Source organism: Anomaloglossus baeobatrachus, chromosome 3 (genome assembly GCF_048569485.1).
Source record: "Anomaloglossus baeobatrachus isolate aAnoBae1 chromosome 3, aAnoBae1.hap1, whole genome shotgun sequence".
Lineage (NCBI taxonomy): Eukaryota > Metazoa > Chordata > Amphibia > Anura > Aromobatidae > Anomaloglossus > Anomaloglossus baeobatrachus.
In genome coordinates, this window is record NC_134355.1 from 269,032,054 (window position 1) to 269,053,383 (window position 21,330).

Genomic DNA, 21,330 nt, shown 5'->3' on the forward strand with positions numbered 1-21,330 from the left:
CTGAAGGCAAGGGGTCCGGTAGCCGGAGCACTACAGGTAGCAGGACAGTCCGTTCAAAAGAGTGGAGTGGAGAAGTCCCTGGGACCACGGAGTCACTGATGGTAGTCCGGGTGACTGAGCTCAGGTTCAGAGGCCGAGATGTTGTCAGGCAGCGTCCGGAACCGATGGAGCGAGAGGACGGATCACCACAGGGATCAGAGATGGTACAGACTGACGGGATGGCAGACAGTCAGCTATGGAAAGGAGCGATGGGGGGCGGCATACAGGACCAGGGGGCAGAATAACGGACGCCAGAGAGCCCGCCCCCGTGTCACATTTACAGTATCTGAATACAAAAAGGTACCACTTTATAAAGTCTTTATTTTGGTCTCACATGGGGCACAATAATAACAGGGACATTTCTAGAATGCAGCCCAGGAGCTGCAGAGGGGGAATCTTTTAGGTTTTGGGTGAAATTTCTGCTGACAGTTTCCCTTTAAGCAGTAATTCATGTCTATATTCTTACATTCATGCTTTGCATGCTTTAGCTTTTCAGAGTGTAACCGTCCTTTTTTTGTTATTATACTGTATGTCATGTTCAGTTTTGCACCTGTTCAGACTGCATGCTGTTAGTGCCGTCAGATTTTTTGTCTAGATTATGGAGTCATGCCCTCTTTCTGTGCACCCATCCCCCATTAGCCACAGGTGATTTTATGCTCATGGCAGGTTCCTACTTGCCTTGACTTGCCTATTGCGCAGATATAGAAATGGCCATTTTTGTATGCGAAATATCTAAATTTTTCCTAGATTTCCTTAAGCAGTAGTCTATATTCTTACATTCATGGTTTGCATACTTTAGCATTTCAGAATACAACTGGCCTTTTTTTTATTATATGTCATGTTCAGTTTTGCATCTGTTCAGACTGCATGTTGGATGTGCCATCAGTTTTTTTTCTCTAGTAGCACATTCTAGTTACCAACAAAATGGACCAAGATTGAACTTTTTGGCTTTAATTTTAACAGGTATGTTTAGTGCGAAACCAACACAGGGTATACCAACAGTGAGGCATGGTGGAGGTAATATTATGTTTTGGGGCAGTTTTTTTGGCACATGGAACTGGGGCTTTACTTAAAGTGAAGAGAATTACAGTCATGGCCAAAAGTGCTTGGTACTCGAAATGATAAGTGATCACTATGATGTATCGGGGTGCTTGGGTACTCGGCCGAGTAACGCGAGTGCTCGAATGTATCATCTGCAAAACAAAGACCACAAAACACACACTTGCTTCACTTCTGGAAAAATGGACCCAAGCATAGTAGTGCTTGCTCATCACTAGACCACTGTTCATTTACAAACAAATAGTTAATTTTGTAACAAAACTTTCAGGCCTTTGCTTAAAAGTTGAAGATGAATTTCACCTTTGGGCTATGTGCACACGCTGTGGATTTACCGTGGATTTTACCGTGGATTTGTTGCAGAAAATGTGTCTAACATTTCTGCAGTTATTCCCCAGCAAAACCTATGGGTTTAAAAAAATGCTCTGTGCACACTGCGTTTTTTTCTACTTGCGGATTTACCCACAGAATTTCCGCTGCAGAATTAAAGTGCATCTCACTTCTTTTCCGCAGGTACCTGCGGTTTTTGACATAGATAATGGTAAAAATCCGCAGGGACCAACCCGCTGAAAAACTGCAGCAAATCCGTGGCAAATCCACACCAAAACTGCGACAAAACCGCATGCGGATTTCGTTGCGGTTTTGGTGTGTTTTTTTACGGCAGGTGCGGGATTCTTTCAGAGGGTCTGGATTTTCCTTAAGAAAAAGTCAATTTCTAGTGCGCACATGGCGCACCAATCACCAGGATTTTCGTATATAAGCTAAAGCTAGTGCTATACTGGCACTATCAGGCTGCTGCTCTACATACTGGATGTATAGGTTTTGAAATCCAAGAAAGTAAAGTTTATAAAATTAGCTGCTTGTTGAGTGACAGCAGCTGAGGATCAGATAATATATTCATAGCTATCTTCTGCCTGACCAGAAGGGGCGGGGCCTCAGCCAACAAAGCTGGATACCAAGTCACATGTGTATGACCTCACACAGGTCCTGCAAAAGACAAAGTGAATTGTTTGTATAATACTTATGCTAATTCTAATCTGATCCTCAGCTGCTGTCACTCAACAAGTAGGTAATTTTATAAACTTTCCTTTCTTGGGTTTCAAAACCTAAATATCCGGCTGCGCACTACAGGTATGTATAGAATCAGCCTGATAGTGCCAGTATAGCACTGACTTTAGCTTATATACGAAAATACTGGTGATTGGTTCCCTTTAAGCACGGAAACGACCCTAAGTATGCCTCCAAATCAACAAAAGAATGGCTAAGAAGAGTCCAGATCTGAATCCAATTGAAAATCTGTGTGCTGACCTGAAGAGGGATGCCTTCGTAATCTGACAGATTTGGAGGGCTACTGCAAGGAACAGTGACCAAAGATTACTAATTCTAGATGTGACACACTGAGGAGCTCATTCTGAAAAAGACTGAATGCTGTTATTAATTCAAAAGGGCACTTCAACAAATAATTAGTTTAAGGGTGTGCATAGTTATTCAGCTACATTACTTTTGTTCTCTTTAGACTCCAAAAGATTTCAGTGTATTTTTCAATTGAATTATACAAATAATAGGTGACATTAAAGGTGGAAAATGTTCTGAAATGATTCTTTTTGTAAAGATTTTTTTTACATGAGAAAAATCTGGCATTTTAATAGGGGTGTGTAGACTTTTTATATCCACTGTACATGGTCATCTGTATTGTTTATGTATAGAACATGTACCCGTTATTGTCTTTGTCACACATATGCTTACATGTCCATTTTTGGGGAAGATTGCAAATTTTTGAAGCATAATTTAGGGCTCATGCGCACGTTGCCGAATTCATGCATTTACTCTGCGTATTGCACTGCAGCGTAAATGCATGCGTCCTGCGTCCCCAGCACAATCTATGAAGATTGTGCATAATCCATGCGCACGTTGCGTTTGAGAGCGCAGCGATTTGGATGCCAAAATTTTGTTCCAAATCGCTGCGTTCTAAAAAGAAACATGTCAATTATTCCGTGCGCTTTGGATGCAGCACCCGCTCTGTCTATGGGAGAGGCAGCATCCCGAGCGCATGAAATCGGCTTTTTTTCTGCAGAAACACTGCATCCATTATGCAGTCTTTCTGCAGTGATTTGACGCGCACATGTGCTGTCAAATCCCTACAGAAATTTCTGCAGGGACACGATGCGACGTGCGCATGAGCCCTTACGCCAAAGAAAAGGCTACACACTGATTAACAAGGGCCATAGGCGGTGTGCGCATGTTGCGTCGTGTCCCTGCAGAAATTTCTGTAGGGATTTGACAGCACATGTGCACGTCAACTTGCTGCAGAAACACTGCATAATGAATGCAGTGTTTCTGCAGAAAAAAAGCCGATTTCATGCACTCGGGATGCTGCCTCTCCCATAGATAGAGCGGGAGCTGCATCCCAAGCGCATGGAATACAGTAGTTGACATTTGGTTTTTAGAACGCAGCGATTTGGAACAAAATTTTGGCTTCCAAATCGCTGCGCTCTCAAACACAACGTGCACATGGATTATGCACAATCTTCATAGATTGTGCTGGGGACGCATGCATTTACGCTGCGGTGCAATACGCAGCATGAATGCATGAAATTCGGCAATGTGCGCATGAGCCCATATTGTGGAAATGTGAATATAATTTGGTATTTATTACAAAAGAACTGAACATTATTGTATTCAATAATTTATTAATCTAAAGTGAATGTTTAATATACAATATTGTGCAAGAATAAAATTTCAATACATAATGTGGGCAAATAAATAATCTCAATATAACACATAATGTTGAGTTTGCAAGAAAGCTGAAAACAAGAAAATAAACTAAGCATCTGTCACGATACGCGGTTTTAATAAGGCTCTCACCTCTGCTCAGATCTTTTACAATACATCATAGATTATACTACTTACTAATAGCTGACTGGACAGAATTAACTATTGTTCTATTCCCATAAGAATTTGTCCTTCTTTGTAAACAGGCCAGTAAACGAGAACCCATCTAATTGTGGATAGTCTACCATTGATTGTTAAAAGGCAGAAATTGACACGTCTGAAAAAAATTGGAAAAAAAAAAATTCTGCTGCCGTTGTACACCGTTTTTACCAAAATTCTTAGAGAATAGAAAGTGTCAAAACTTTAACACGGAATGTCATCATTTACTAATCATGACGTCTTCTCATATAAAAAGTGGAAATAAAATATCACGTGATATATTGAAAACGACTATTCTTTACTCAAAAATATCTCATGAAGTGTGTCTTTTAGGGAAGTACAGTAAAATCTCAGCAGAATTGATTATAGGGAGATTCCTATGAGAAGCATATTTTTCCATATAATATAATTATGTCTGACGTCACTAGGTTTCTGAATTAGTAAGGAATTGCCAGTCATGTGCAGCAGGGTGAAGTTCGCACAGTGCCAGTTAAATGAATGTTGCTGCAAAAGGAATAGTCTACAGCATCTCTTGTGCCCTTCCCTTTGTGTTATGTTCACATGTGGTTTTCCAGCCTCCTAGTCATAATTTGGAATGAGCTATATATCTTTTTGATATTTTGAGATATATATATATATATATATATATATATATACACACACACACATACACAGTATATATATGTATATATATATATATATATATATATATACATATATATATATATATATACACATACACAGTATATATATCTATATATATATATCTCTATATCTCTCTCTCTATATATATATATATATATAGAGATATAGATATATATATATATAGTCTGTAAAAAATGCAGATCCCACAGCAACTTCCTACAGATGGTTATTTTTACAATTGTAGACAGAAGCTTGAATTAAGGGGTAATCTCATGTTGTTAAATTGCTTTAATTAGTTATACAGTATAAAAATAAGCAAGATGTAATTGATTTGCTTTTTCTATCTTCTGTCATTCTCCAGCTATGAGATATTTTTTTCTTACATAGTGTACAGCTGGTTTCCATGGAGCTGAGACATTAGAGCATGGCTGAATGCGCACAGTCCAAATAACCTAGCCATCTCTCTCCAGCCTATTGATTCTCACACAGCAGTTAGCTGCTCTCTTCCCCCCCTTAGCTCCTGTTATAAATTTAGCTAAATCATCAGGCCTCTTGTTTGGCTTGAAAGTCTCCTGATCATGGCTCTCACTTTCCCAAGCCGTTGTTTGCTCAAATGCCCTAATATCTCAATTTGTAAATGTAGTAATAGCAGTGCACACTCATCAGAACGCGTGCTAGGCTTTAGGCCCTGTGCGCACTAGAAAATAGATTTTTCTTAAGAAAATTCCAGACCGTCTGAAAGATTACCGAACCTGCGGTATAAAAACGCAGCAAACCGCACCCAAAAACCGAATGTGGTTTTACCGCAATTTGCTGCAGTTTTTCCGCGGGTTTTTCCTTGCGGTTTTTGACCATTATCTATGGTAAGAACCGCAGGTTCCTGCAGAAAAGAAGTGACATGCAATTCTTTTTGCTGCAGAAAACATGCAGCAAAACCTGTTGGTGAAAAAACTCACAACTGTCACTCACAGAGTGGCCATCCTGCCTGATATCAGGAAGTAAGGAGACTGCAGAGTTGTGAGCTGCTCAAGAGGAAACTAAGAGAACTTTAATCTCTTCTAAAAAACAAAAATTCATAAAAGGAGCCTACGATAGATAATCCAATTAACCTGCAGATAAAGGTTCATCTGCAGGTTAATAATGTTATGAAGGTCCCTGCCCGATGTACTGAAACTGCGGCACACGAGAAGAAATTAAGTTTATTTGTCCTGAGAGCCGCCAGCTCGGTCAAGCTGGCGTGCGTGGACTGGAACTGGATCCCGGACCCTGAACCCCATATAAGTCACTGATTGTGCAGTTTGGCTCTCTGCCCTTATACAGCCAGCCATAAACAGAGCATTTACGGAGAGGGAGGGCGGATTTTTTCTTTTTAGACGCAACGTCCGGAAATGTTGTTTTTACCCCCAGTGAGACAGACCGTAAGCTGCTCTGACTGGGCTGAGCACCGAGCGTACCCGAGTGGTTAGCATAAAAACAGCACCCGAACACGTGTTCGAGTCAGAGACCCGGGCACCCGCTGTTCAGTATGAACCTTGACCTTTACAGTTCGGGTTCGCTCATCTCTAGTGACAACTACTAGAATTAAGAACGCAGGCCTGAATGATGATAGACTGGAAGACATGCAGTAAGTCTGGACTAGTGCACTGTACTAGTGGTATATACAACAATTTGCTTTAGATGTAAAGTAGTGTTCAAAAGTGAACATATAGTTTAAGAACTTTAGTCATTAAGGGGCGTGACAAGATATCATTTATACACAGTAGGTACCATGACATCAACTGCCTTTGGGCTCATCGGATTCTTAACTATTCTGATTTATTACAACATTGCAATAGCATAAATATCTCAACAACAAAAATCAGTAGTTTTAGACATGCATAAAAAAATAAATCTATTAAAGGGACAGTGATGTTTGCAGCATAAGAAAGACAGTAATTCCAGAAAACACAATTTGTCTTCGTTTTATGCGTATATTTATGTAATTACATAGTTATTAAGATAAGTACCAAATTAATAAGTTTAAACCAAATATCCAGTATAACGAAGTCTCTTCCGCAAAGTCTTTTTGATGGAGTGTTTAGAAGGTAGCACCATTTGTGGGTGTCCAGGTTTTTTCCAAGTTATCCATATATCTGTTTGAACTGGTAGCACTCATTGCAAAACCCATTGCACTTGTTATTGCCGAAGTGATCACACCCTGGTGCCCGACACCGCAGCTTAGGTGAATCTTCTCCAGATGACTTGTGATGGCCTCCTCGGTGCTTGCACTGCTCACAAAGTTCATCATTTTTGCCTGTAACTGGGTTCCTGCAGACATCTCTGGCACAAATCTTCATGTGATGACCAATTTGATTTTGTCCAGATCTCTGAGGATAACAATGATTTAGATATTTAGTCATAGACAACTTCAAAGATTTTTTTTTAAAATAACTAGTTAATTTGAGAGTAGCATGATGTAGGGTGTAGTAATGTGTCACTTACTAGTCTGCATGTTATTATTTTGATACAATCACTGTATTATTTGCTGCAGATCTAGCAGGGCTCAAAACACTGAGCCCTGTATAACCCCACCCACACTACTTATTGGTAGCTTTGTGTGTACACTGTGCATAAGCAGAAAGCTGTTAATCAGTGGTGGGGTTATACAGACCAGTTGACAAGGAGGCATGAGACACGTAGTCCTGTAGTGACAATCTCTTTCTGATAATACACAGATAGAGGCTGGGGCCACACAGGGATAACTGCGATCCTCACATGACACTCGGCTCACGCTGGCAGTACAGCAGAGCCGGGTTTCATGCTAATGTCCCTGCGACTGAGGTCTGACTGTGGAAGCGGACCTCAGCTGCGAGGGGTGGGCCGGCACTGAGGAGGGGCAGGCCAGCGCTGCGGAGGGGAGGGATTTCTCTCCCTCTCTCCTCCGTAGCCGGCTATTGCCATTCTCGCCCTGCACTCGCGGTACAACGGTGTACCGTAAGTGCAGTGCAATTTTTCTCTCGCCCCATACACTTGAATGGGTGCGAGAGAAACAATGATCGCATTACAGTCGCAGCATGCTGCGATTGTTTTCTCGGTCCGATTAGGGCTGAGAAAATAATCGCTCATGTGCGCTGACACACAGGCTAATATTGGTCCGAGCGGAATGCAATGTTTTATCGCATTCCACTCGCACAGTTTTTCTCGCTGTGTGTCTTAGGCCTTGTTGAAACAGCCACATAGAGCCTAGTAAGTGACACATTACTGAATAACCCATTGACAGATTCCCTTTAAATTGCCTCTATGCTGAGGCTACGCAGTGAATGTACCATGTTAGATTTCTATTATACTATGATCAAATTCTTACTGTATGACAACAGTCTATAAAAAAGGTGCCTTCATATTTCAGTGCCCGCCACAGTTTAATTGATGATCACTACCTAAACAACTAATTTATCAAAAATTATTCACCTGCTGCATACCAGCGGTGTCATTACCGTCTCTCCAGTGACATTGTTATGCCACTTGAGCCCTAACAATCAACGGCTGCTATTGTGACGCCCCAAACCGACCATTGATTTGCTGCAGGGCTCATTTGGCATAAGAATGTCTCTCAAGCCCCGGGGAGACCCGATACCTACAATGCTGGAATGTAGCTGGCACAGGAGTTAAGTATGCATTATTTTTATTTTACAAATTGCTTATTTTAAAAAGGGATAGTCCAGGTAGTGAACAACCCCTATAATATCATAAATGTAAATATTCTCATATTAAAACCCTTGTGATGCTGCAAAATTAATGATCTTTGTATACAATCAAAATGGTTATTTTGAATGGATGTAACCTAATCTATAAATTACATCAAGAAATGATCTCTCTGGACTTGTCTGAACCTGCAACAATAAGACCTGAATACAGTCTTTTAATTGATCCTAGATGTTTAATACAACAGTATAGTGATAACTACCTCTGGTTGTCTCTGTATTCGCTCCTCTGAATTTCTTGCTTCCTGGTATCTTTGGTTCTGAGCTTCAATGTAGCACTTCTGGCAGAATCCCTCAAACATCGTGCTGCCTAATGTGCTACACTCCCGGCCCAAGCACCGACTCATGTTCTTGAAGGCAGCCACACTGACATTTCTTTTGTTAGGTTTATTCAATTTAACTCCTGGAAAATATAAAATACATTTTATTAATACTAGTGGCGAACAGTGTCCGGTCAGCTCGCAGAGACAAACTAAATGTTCTCTACTACTTTATGACTCCATGTACAGAGGTTGTCCACTATTTTTCCATTGATGGCCTATTTTTAGGATAGGTCATTAATGTCTGATCGGCCAGGGTCTGACACCCTGCTGTTCCTGGTGCCGACGGCGGCAGCAAGCAGCCCGAAATACTCAGTTCCAAAGCTGCTCCATCTTTTGATAGTGGCTGCAGCTGGGTACTGCATATCCATCTCCTATTGATCAGTTTTGGAGCTGCCTCTATCAGAAGTTGGGGCATTTCCGGCTGTCTGCTGCCAGCACTGGGAACAGCTGATTGGAGGGGGTTCCGGGTGTTGGACCCTGGCCGATCAGACATTGATGACCTATCCTAGGGATAGGCAATCATTGTAATAGCAGTGGACAACCTTTTTAACATCACATCAGAACTATGGGCTATAGACAGGTATCACTTATAGGCATTATAATTAATTATGGTTTTCCAATGTTTATGTAAAAAAAATAGTCTGTATGTGATTTTTTAATTAAGTCCAGGAAAAGTAAAAAAAATCAGGTTGGCAATCCTGACAGACTTCTGTGTGGTTTATAAAAATAGCACTCCTGAGAGAGATGAAGGATCAATATTAGGCTGCGGCCTAGTAGAGAACTGAGGGAACGCTAAACTCTGGGCTGAAGACAACAGTGTATACAGTCTATCCCATTAACACTTTTGTTATACATTTGTCGTAAAACTATTAAGTTCCCATTTTAGTTACAGTGCAGTTTGCAGACCTATATATACATCTATTTTATCATTATCTGCAAATCAGCAATTCATGTCAATTATTATTTTTCACCCTCATAGAGCAAGGAAATAAGTTGGTACAAAACCCACATAGCCAAGTGTTTTTTTATAGCTTTGAAGTACTCCTTTGTATATACAGTGGGGAAAAAAAGTATTTAGTCAGCCACCAATTGTGCAAGTTCTCCCACTTAAAAAGATGAGGTCGGCCTGTAATTGACATCATAGGTAGACCACAACTATGAGAGACAAAATGAGAAAACAAATCCAGAAAATCGCCTTGTCTGATTTGGCAAGATTTTATTTGCAATTAGTCATCTAAAACCATGCAAGATTTCGGGCTCTCACAGACCTGTAACTTCTTAAGCGGCTCCTCTGTCCTCCACTCATTACATGTAGTAATGGCACCTGTTTGAACTTATTATCAGTATAAAAGACACCTGTGCACAACCTCAAACAGTCACACTCCAAATTCCACTATGGTGAAGACCAAAGAGTTGCCAAAGGACACCAGAAACAAAATTGTAGCCTTGCACTAGGCTGGGAAGACTGAATCTGCAATAGGCAAGCAGCTTGGTGTGATGAAATCAACTATGAGAGTAATAATAAGAAAATGGAAGACATACAAGACCACTGATAATCTCCCTAGATCTAGGGCTCCATGCAAGATCTCACCCCATGGGGTCAAAATAATCACAAGTACGGTGAGCAAAAATCCGAGAACCACAAGGGGGGACCTAGTGAATGACCTGCATAGAGCTGGGACCACCGTAATAAAGGCTACCATCAATAACACACTACAAAACCAGGGACTCAGATCCTGCAGTGCCAGACGTGTTCCCTTGCTTAAATCAGTACATGTCCAGGGCTGACTGAAGTTTGCTAGAGAGCATTTGGATTATCCAGTAGAGTATTGGGAGAATGTCATATGGTCTGATGAAACCAAAGTAGAACTATTTGGTAGAAACACAACCCGTCATGTTTGGAGGAGACAAAATGCTGAGTTGTATCCAGAGAACACCATACCTACTGTGAAGCATGGGGGTGGCAACATCATGCGCTTCTCTGCAAAGGGACCAGAACAACTGATCTGTATACATGAAAGAATGAATGGGGCCATGTATCGTGAAATTTTGAGTGCAAACCTCCTTTCATCAGCAAGGGCATTGAAGATGAAACATGGCTGGGTCTTTCAGCGTGATAATGATCCCAAGCATACTGCCAGGGCAATGAAGGAGTGGCTTCAGAAGAAGCATATGAAGGTCCTGGAGTGGCCTAGCCAGTCTCCAGATCTCAATCCCATAGAAAACCTTTAGAGGGAGTTGACAGTCTGTGTTGTCCAGCGACAGGCTCTAGAGTAGATCTGCATGGAGGAATGGGCCAACATACCTCTGTCATTGCCAACAAAGGATATATACGAAAATATTGAGATGAACTTTTGTTATTGACCAAATACTTATTTTCCACCATAATTTGCAAAAAAATCTTGCCAAATCAGAGAAGGTGATTTTCTGGATTTGTTTTCTCATTTTGTCTCTCATAGTTGTGGTCTACCTATGATGTCAATTACAGGCCGGCCTCATCTTTATAAGCGGGAGAACTTGCACATTTTGTGGCTGACTAAATACTTTTTTTCCCACTGTATAAACCTGCTCCCTTACTACCAATAAATACGAAACATATTTCTGTTATTAACAAATCGATTAGAAAAGCAGAGAAATTACCTACCACTGTTTTCTTTATACTCAAAGAAGCACAAAGTGCAAAATCCTTCATTTTGTAGTGTACCAAAATATTGGCAACCAGATTTTCTACATTTGTGGTTGGCCGTCCTCTCGTCTACATTGTAATTTGTCCCAGGCTGTGACTCAGTGCTTGATGACTGCCTCTCACTGCTAATGGCCTCTTGACCTGATAAATTCACAAGGCTCCGTGACAAATTGGCAGGGTCAGAGACAGACCTCTGATGAAGCAAAGGGGGGATGCTGGAACTGTGGGAGCGCTCTGTAGTCCGTTTAAAGCAAGAACTGCAAATACCGTTAAAAGTTCTAGTGGCGTGCTGAAAACATATATTGCACCTAATTATGTCAGAAGTCCTACCCCTATCGGAACTGTTACCTAGCTGATGATGCCGGGCATTGTGACAGTGCTCACAGAGTCCATTCAGCTCCACATTCAATGTAAATGGGCAGTCGGCAGTTTTACATTTCATGGCATTGGTTTCGCTGAAGATAAAAAGGCTGGGTGCCGTTGCCAGTTCCGCAGCTGGATCTGACTTGTCGGTTCTTTCGCATGTTGGGTCATGATATTCAGGCTTGAGATGTATAGATTCACCAATCTGTATTTGGGCTTTGGTCCGGTCACCGGATTTCTGTTTCTTATCAAAGCATTCATGGCAGTAGGGTTGCGTGCTCACCGACATGAAGAAAGGACAGTTTACTGTTTCACATTTCACTTCAACAAGAGACAACTGAGGGAGGGAAATCTCAAATCGACTCGTTCCACCTTTGGTCTCTTGCCAACGCTTGTACTCATGCTGAACCAGCTGAGAATAGTCTTCCACCAAATTGATTTCCTTGGGTAAATTGCTTTCATCAAGCCTGCAATAAATCAACAAATTGACCTTATAAATATTTTCAGACAACTTAAACTATTAATGTAGAATTCCCTTTAATTTCATGGGCCAAAGGCAGTCACAATATGACAAAATCAAGATGAAATGGAACCTGTCATGTCCCCAAATTCTATTCACTTGCAGATATGCTGCGAATCGGCAGGTTATTAGAGTTCCAATGCTGTCCGGCCACCTTACTGAAAGCTCAGTTATCGGGAGAAAATGAATTTTATTTTCCCAGTGGCCGCTGGGTTTCAGTCACAGAAACACAACCGGAGTGGATATAGTGAAAATCAGTACACAGTGAGCAGTGGGTGTCAGGATGCCCTGTCACTTTGAGTGACAGATCAGCAGTGCTCATCTATGCAAAGTGAGCTGTTGATCAAAGTTCTGTGGAGTACTTTAGGCCCCGTTACACGCAACATCGCTAACGAGATGTCGTTGGGGTCATGGATTTTGTGACGCACATCCAGCCTCGTTAGCGACGTCGTTGCGTGTGACACATAGGAGCGACCGCTAACGATGCAAAATACTCACCAAATCATTGATTGTTGACACGTCGTCCATTTCCCAAATATCGTTGCTGGTGCTGGACGCAGGTTGTTCGTCGTTCCTGAGGCAGCACACATCGCTACGTGTGACACCCCAGGAACCACGAACAACACCACACCTGCGTCCTCCGGCAATGAGGTCGGCGTGACTTTCATGCGGCTGCTCTGTGCTTCTATTGGGCGCCTGCCATGTGACGCCGCACGAAACCACCCCCGTAGAAAAGAGGCTGTTCGCCGGCCACAGCAACGTCGTTAGGAAGGTAAGTATGTGTGACGGGTGCTAGCGACTTTGTCCACCACGGGCAGCGATTTGCACGTGACGCACAAACGACGGGGGTGGGTGCTTTGACAAGCGACATCGCTAGCGATGTCGCTGCGTGTAAAGCGCCCTTTACAGCCACTGCTCACTCTGTACTGAGCGGTGACAACAGCCACTCCGGGTGCGTCTCTATGACTGAAAGCTGGCGGCTACTGAAAGAATAAAATATATTTTTGTGGGCACACAATAGTGGAACACTATTAATCTGCAGATTAACCTATATATCTACAGGTTAATAGAGCTTGCGGACACAACTGTAATGGTGGCATATTTCATAGCATTAGCACACATTGGTTGTTAGAAACGCTCTATATCATTCAGTGTGTAAAGCAATGTACATGAAATATAAAGAAGAACAAACCTGGCAGTGTTTACTAGGTGAGTGGTTCTACACTCCCAGGAACGCACAGGTACCTCCAGCACATGCAAATACTCCTTAATAAGCTTATCCCTGGATTTCTCTTCATGGTTCGTTAAAAAGTGCACTTTCATATCTTCAAACCTGTCGTTTTCATTGAACACCAATGGGACAGCTCGGATTTCTGCGTGGATAGCAAGATTTATTATTAGGAGCGCCATGGGACTTTAAATACTATTCAAGGGTTAAGTAATATTACTACAGATAAAATGAAATATTGTTCAGCAGAGCTGTACATACCTGGACCTGTGTCTTTTATAGTGACAAGGGGTGCAAAGTGCTGGCTGTCATAGCCAAGGACAATGGGGTATCTATAACATTCCTGTGCAGGCCAATGAAGAGGTAGGTAAATTCCAGCAACACTAAGCGGTGAAAAACTAGAGCCAGACTCCATACTTCGAAACATGTTATCTGTGGAAAAGAATTTAGGTGGGAAATAGAATGATTACTAACATGTTTCCAGCAAATATAATACTCTTCTCCAGAACTAGGGCTACAACATCATGTCTGCTGATGGGTTGCATCTGGCACTGCACTTCTTGTTGTTCACTTAAAGGGAATCTACCACCAGGTTTATGCTACAACATCTGATAGCCACACAATGTAGTGGCAGAGACCCTGATTCTAGCGATGTGTCACTTACTGGGCTGCTTACTGTCATTTTAATAAAATCACTGTTTTATCAGCTGCGGATCTACTTGTTCTGTGAATGCTGATTTCTGTATAACCCCGCCCACACCAGTGATTGGCAGCTTTCTGTCAACAGTGTACATAGGCAGAAAGCTGCCAATCAGTGGTGGGGTTATACAGAGCATGAACATGGGGGACTACCAGGCAGGAGGGATATTAGTCCGCTAATGATAATCTGCTGTGTGGAGAGCATCTTGAACCCCCAGGTGCTTCACACACTTTCAGCCCTTCTGTACAGCAGTCACATGCTGTCTACCTCAGTATATGGCATGCTGTAACCCACAGAATTTATCAGTAAGGGGATGAGCCCACGATCAGAACTCACTGAGTCCTGGACGCAGCGGGTCCTGACCTGCGGGACCGCAAGTCTCCTCCGCAGGAGACCGTAGCTGCTTCTACCCACGATCAGGGTTCGGGGCGCTGCGGTCTCTCTCTTCTGTTCTCCCTATGGAGGACGCATGTGACTCCACAGCAAACAACTGACATGCTGCGGTCTGGAAAGCCGCACCGCAGGTCAGTGTTTGCTGCGGAAAAAACAAGCACAGTGGGCACGGGATTTCTAGAAATCCATTCATTATGCTTGTACTATACAACGCAGTGTTTTGGAAGCAGCGAAAATACGCTATATGCATAACACTGCAAACGCTGATCGTGGGCATGTACCCGTAAGTACAGCATAATTGTTCTTTTGTTTTTTTTATGCCATTTACTCCCTTTACCCCACTCTTTGTAAATCTTGTTAACCCTTCTGATAAAGATTTAAGCCTGTATCTTTTTTTACCTGCAATGACAATAATTGGTCTCCGAAGGATGTTGGCTAATACAAATATGTGTATCTCTTCAAGGCAGTTGTACTGGAGTCCACTGTGGCCTACTGAGGTATCCGTGGATGACATATTGACAACATGTTCCCATTCTTCATCCCAGTTCTATAGTTAAAAAAAAACATACAAAAAATTATTGATTTCAGTTTTGGAAAAATAAAAATGTTGTATTTGTACAAATTGCCTAACAACATGGCTTACTCTAAAATGGAAGCCCAGTCAATAAGATATTTACAGTGCCTTGTGAAAGTATTTGGCTCTCTTGAATTTTTCAACCTTTTCCCACATTTCAGGCTTCAAACATAAAGATAAAAATTCGAATGTTATGGTGAAGAATCAACAACAAGTGGGACACAATTGTGAAGTTGAATGAAATTTATTGTTTATTTTAAACTTTTGTAAAAAAGAATAAACTGAAAATTGGGGCGTGCAATATTATTCATCCCCTTTACTTTCAGTGCAGGAAACTCACTCCAAAAGTTCATTGAGGATCTCTGAATGATCCAATGTTGTCCTAAATGACTGATGATGATGAATATAATCCACCTGTGTGTAATGAAGTCTCCGTATAAATGCATCTGCTCTATGATAGTCTCAGTGTTCTGTTTAAAGCGCAGATAGCATCATGAAGACCAAGGAACACAACAGGCAGGTCCATGATACTGTTGTGGAGAAGTTTAAAGCCGGATTTGGATACAAAAAGAATTCCACAACTTTAAACATCCCAAGAAGCACTGTGCAAGCGATCATATTGAAATGGAAGGAGTATCATACCACTGCAAATCTACCAAGACCCGGCTGTACCTCAAAAATGTCATCTCAAACAAAGGAGAAGACTGATCAGATATGCAGCCAAGAGGCCCATGATCATTCTGGATGAACTGCAGAGATCTACAGCTGAGGTGAGAGTCTGTCCAAAGGACAACAATCAGTTGTACACTGCACAAATCTGGCCTTTATGGAAGAGTGGCAAGAAGAAAGCCATTTCTAAAAGATATCCATAAAAAGTGTTGTTTAAAGTTTGCCACAAGGCACCTGGGAGTCACACCAAACATGTGGAAGAAGGTGCTCTGGTCAGATGAAACCAAAATCAAACGTTTTGGGCACAATGCCAAACGATATGTTTGACGTAAAAGCAACACAGCTCATCACCCTGAACTCACCATCCCCACTGTCAAACATGGTGGTGGCAACATCATGGTTTGGGCCTGCTTTTCTTCAGCAGGGACAGGGAAGATGGTTAAAATTGATGGGAAGATGGATGGAGCTAAATACAGGACTATTCTTGAAGAAAACTTGGTGGAGTCTGCAAAAGACCTAAGACTGGGACGGAGATTTGTCTTCCAACAAGACAATGATCCCAATCATAAGGCAAAATCTACAATGGAATGGTTCCCAAATAAACGTATCCAGGTGTTAGAATGGCCAAGTCAAAGTCCAGACCTGAATCCAATCGAGAATCTGTGGAAAGAGCTGAAAACTGCTGTTCACAAACGCTCTCCATCCAACCTCACTCAGCTCCAGCTGTTTGCAAAGGAAGAATGGGCAAGAATTTCAGTCTCTCGATGTGCAAAACTGATAGTCACATACCCCAAGAGACTTGCACCTGTAATCGCAGCAAAAGGTGGCGCTACAAAGTATTAACTTAAAGGGGCCGAATAATATTGCACGCCCCAATTTTCAGTTTATAATTTTTTATAAAAATTTGAATATAAGCAATAAATTTCGTTCAACTTCACAATTGTGTCCCACTTGTTGATTCTTCACCATAACATTAACATTTTTATCTTTATGTTTGAAGCCTGAAATGTGGGAAAAGGTTGAAAAATGCAAAGGGGCTGAATACTTTCGCAAGGCACTAAATATAAGCCATGGATGAATGTGTGAAAGTCTATGATCTTTGTAGAACCCTCAAACCACTATGGCAATAATCTAGGATATTTTACTATTAGAAATAGTGCAAAACTGGTTTGTTGTTTTTTACACACAATTCACTCTGGAGATCAGTAACGGTCCAAGATAACAGAACAATTAACAGAAAGGCATTACTGGATATACTATTTATGATATATCCACTGGATATGGTATAAATGTAAGGGAACTGCATCTGTCTGAAAAACAGGTCTCTGATCCATGAATTACTTCTATATTTATGGCATGCGGCACGGTGGCTCAGTGATTAGCATTGCAGTCTTGCAGCGCTGGGGTCCTCGGTTCGAATCCCACCAAGGAGAACATCTGTAATGAGTTTGTATGTTCTCCCCGTGTTTGCGTGGGTTTCCTCCCACGCTCCAAAGACATACAGATAGGGACTCTAGATTGTGAGCCCCAATGGGGACAGTGTTGCCAATGTATGTAAAGCGCTGTGGAATTAATAGCGCTATATAAATGAAAAAAATTATTATTATTATATGCTGTAAATATGTCATAGATATGTGACTTGGGAATGTCCCTTCAACTACACTTATTTTTACATCTATAAACTGCCATTTACACTGATATTCTGTAAAGGCTAAAAGAACAATAAGCAGTTAGCTTTGTGCCAAATTGATTCCATTGGTTTCTCTCGCAGATACGATATATCACATAAATCATATCTACTGTCATGTGCAATATTTCAGTCCGAATGTTAGCTGCTGTTCCATACTTATTCAATATTTCATGTTCCTGATCTGGTGCCTCAATACAAAAAGGCACATAGGAGACAAATTGAGTACCCTTCCCTGAAAATCAGCAGCGTCTGACTTCTAGAAGCTAAAGTGTGTCAATAAGGACGTCTTACCCGTGTGTCGTATCGCAGTTCTGTCTGTTGAAACGCCGTGGATTTTACGCACTCCAGCTGCCAGCGGAATCTGAAGTTGCGTATATCTGTTGTCTTCAGAACGTTGTGCAATGATTTCCGGAGCACTAAATCCGTGTCCTGTACACCCCACATATACATGGATGCGGCATGCATTAAACAATTCCCATCACCTGCGCAGAAGTAAGAGGATACAAAGAAATTGTATGATACAAAATAAAGTCATGATTGTGACAAACAGAAAAAAGACAACTAAAGAAATTCTGTCACCATCTATACTGGTAAAAAGAGCACTGTACAGTGACATGACGCCACAAAAAAAGATGTGCTGCAGCGATGAGCGAGTACTACTATGCTTGGTGCTTGTTTACCCAAGTATAATGGAAGCTAATGGGGTACTCAAGCATTTTTTTTGGGAACTCTTGAGCTCGACTTCTCCATTGACTTCAATTATACTTGGGTACACAAGTAGAACTTGTCTGAGGATCCAACTGCACCCGAGCATGGTAATGCTCACTCATCACTAGTTACGAGTACAGAGCACCCGAGCATGGTAGTGCCCGTTCATCACTAGTTACAAGTACTGAACACTTGAGCATGGTAGTGCCCGTTCATCACTAGTTACAAGTAGTGAGCACCTGAGCATGATATTGCCAGGTCATCACTAGTTACGAGTACCGAGCATCTGAGCATGGTAGTGCCCGTTCATCATTAGTTAACAGTACAGAGCACCTGAGCATGGTAGTGCTCGCTCATCACTAGTTACGGATAGTGGTTGGAGCCTGTCTTTTTTAGCGCTAGTAATAGATCTAATGAATCAGGTTGTCTTTAAGAATAGATTATGCTTTATTTATGACAGTACAAGTCAGATAAAATAAAGCTCTTGTAGACACAACGCATTTCAGCAGGAATATACTGCTTTCCTCAGGTGTCAGTATATTCCTGCTGAAACGCGTTGTGTCTACAAGAGCTTTATTTTATCTGACTTGTACTGTCATAAATAAAGCATAATCTATTCTTAAAGACAACCTGATTCATTAGATCTATTACTAGCGCTAAAAAAGACAGGCTCCAACCACTATCCATATATTCTACTCCCTGTCTGGGATTCCGGTTCTAATAGCTGCTGATGGTAATAGCTCTAAATTACTCCAAACACTTTGAGAGGAAGACTCACGACCGTAATCAGCTCCAGGATCTCAAGAGTCGGTGAACCTGGAACTAGGAGCGGTCATCTCGCCTGGATTACCCAGCTTAATCGGTTAACATCAGCCGTGACAACCCCATATCCTCCATAGGATCTACATGATCATCACCGAGGTTGTGCGAGGGCGCACAACCTAATCAGGTGAGAAGCTTTCATATACTATAATCAAATTGTCGCCACGGGTGCTTCTCATAGCGCTATTTCTTATTTCTAGTGACCATCACTAGTTACGAGCACTGAGCATCTGAGCATGGTAGTGCCCGCTCATCAGTAGTTATGAGTACCAAGGACCCGAGCATGGTAGTGCCCGCTCGTCACTAGTTACGAGTACTGAGCACCCGAGCATGGTAGTGCCCGCTCATCACTAGTTACGAGTCCTGAGCACCTGAGCATGGTAGTGCCCGCACATCACTAGTTACGAGTACAGAGCACCTGAGCATGGTAGTGCCCGCTCATCACTAGTTACGAGTACAGAGCACCTGAGCATCGTAGTGCCCGCTCATCACTAGTTACGAGTACTGAGCACCTGAGCATGGTAGTGCCCGCTCATCACTAGTTACGAGTACTGAGCACCTGAGCATGGTAGTGCTTGCTCATCACTAGTTACAAGTAGTGAGAACCTGAGCATGGTAGTGCCCCCTCATCACTAGTTACGAGTACTGAGCACTTGAGCATGGTAGTGCTTGCTCATCACTAGTTACGAGTACTGAGCATGGTAGTGCCCGCTCATCACTAGTTACGAGTACTGAGCACCTGAGCATCGTAGTGCCCGCTCATCACTAGTTACAAGTAGTGAGAACCTGAGTATGGTAGTGCCCGCTCATCACTAGTTACGAGTACAGAGCACCTGAGCATGGTAGTGCCCGCACATCACTAGTTACGAGTACAGAGCACCTGAGCATGGTAGTGCCCGCTCATCACTAGTTACGAGTACAGAGCACCTGAGCATCGTAGTGCCCGCTCATCACTAGTTACGAGTACAGAGCACCTGAGCATCGTAGTGCCCGCTCATCACTAGTTACGAGTACTGAGCACCTGAGCATGGTAGTGCCCGCTCATCACTAGTTACGAGTACTGAGCACCTGAGCATGGTAGTGCTTGCTCATCACTAGTTACAAGTACTGAGCACTTGAGCATGGTAGTGCTTGCTCATCACTAGTTACGAGTACTGAGCATCTGAGCATGGTAGTGCCCGCTCATGACTAGTTACGAGTACTGAGCATGGTAGTGCCCGCTCATCACTAGTTACGAGTACTGAGCACCTGAGCATCGTAGTGCCCGCTCATCACTAGTTACAAGTAGTGAGAACCTGAGTATGGTAGTGCCCGCTCATCACTAGTTACGAGTACTGAGCACCTGAGCATGGTAGTGCCCGGTCATCACTAGTTACAAGTAGTGAGAACCTGAGCATGGTAGTGCCCGCTCATCACTAGTTACGAGTACTGAGCACCTGAGCATGGTAGTGCCCGCTCATCACTAGTTACAAGTAGTGAGAACCTGAGCATGGTAGTGCCCCCTCATCACTAGTTACGAGTACTGAGCACCTGAGCATGGTAGTGCCCCCTCATCACTAGTTACGAGTACTGAGCACCTGAGCATGGTAGTGCTTGCTCATCACTAGTTACAAGTAGTGAGAACCTGAGCATGGTAGTGCCCGACCATCAATAGTTACGAGTACTGAGCACTTGAGCATCGTAGTGCCCCCTCATCACTAGTTACGAGTATTGAGCACTTGAGCATGGTAGTGCTTGCTCATCACTAGTTACGAGTACTGAGCATGGTAGTGCTCGCTCATCACTAGTTATGAGTACCGAGCACCCGAGCATGGTAGTGTTCACTCACCACTAACGTACGGCTATACCTAGCGCTGCAGATCACCACCCTGGAGATCTTTTATAATGCCCTTTCTCCCTGCTAGTTCTACATTTCTAGATGCAGCAGAGCTGGGGAAATCTAAGAACTGTGAGGTTGTGTTCATTTTACTCCGAGGATCTGAAAAGGGTGTCATGAAATCTGATGGGAATGGGCAATGGCTGTGCTTTTCCATCCCGTGTGTTACTTATAGTAAGTTTTCTCCATATGCAGAAATCTTCCCCACTATAGATGGTAAATTCAGTAAAATCCCACTGTTCACAAACTGGGAAATTTCCCTCCTATTGTAAAATGAAGAACAAAGCTGCGGGTTGTTTTGCACATACAGAACCAGCAGCATAAAATTCCGTGTCACTTGGAATTTCCCAGCTAGAAGCTCTGTGAG

At 42.4% G+C, this 21,330-nt stretch overlaps 1 protein-coding gene across 2 annotated transcripts in view; it reads right to left on the bottom strand.

Moving 5' to 3' along the window:
* Window positions 1–4,749: 4,749 nt before the first annotated feature.
* TNFAIP3 (TNF alpha induced protein 3) overlaps window positions 4,750–21,330 on the bottom strand; it is a 32,343-nt gene continuing 15,762 nt past the window's right edge. Inside the window, exons 3-9 of one of the 2 annotated variants that reach the window (XM_075339836.1) lie at window positions 17,849–18,039; window positions 15,024–15,171; window positions 13,793–13,963; window positions 13,496–13,676; window positions 11,769–12,250; window positions 8,615–8,814; window positions 4,750–7,037 (exon numbers count right to left, since the gene is read on the bottom strand). In XM_075339836.1, coding sequence (XP_075195951.1) covers window positions 6,792–7,037; window positions 8,615–8,814; window positions 11,769–12,250; window positions 13,496–13,676; window positions 13,793–13,963; window positions 15,024–15,171; window positions 17,849–18,039 — 1,619 coding nt within the window. In that variant the 3' untranslated portion in view covers window positions 4,750–6,791. Of the gene's footprint in view, window positions 7,038–8,614; window positions 8,815–11,378; window positions 12,251–13,495; window positions 13,677–13,792; window positions 13,964–15,023; window positions 15,172–17,848; window positions 18,040–21,330 lie in introns of both variants that reach the window. The other variant, XM_075339835.1, reaches the window with a different exon arrangement.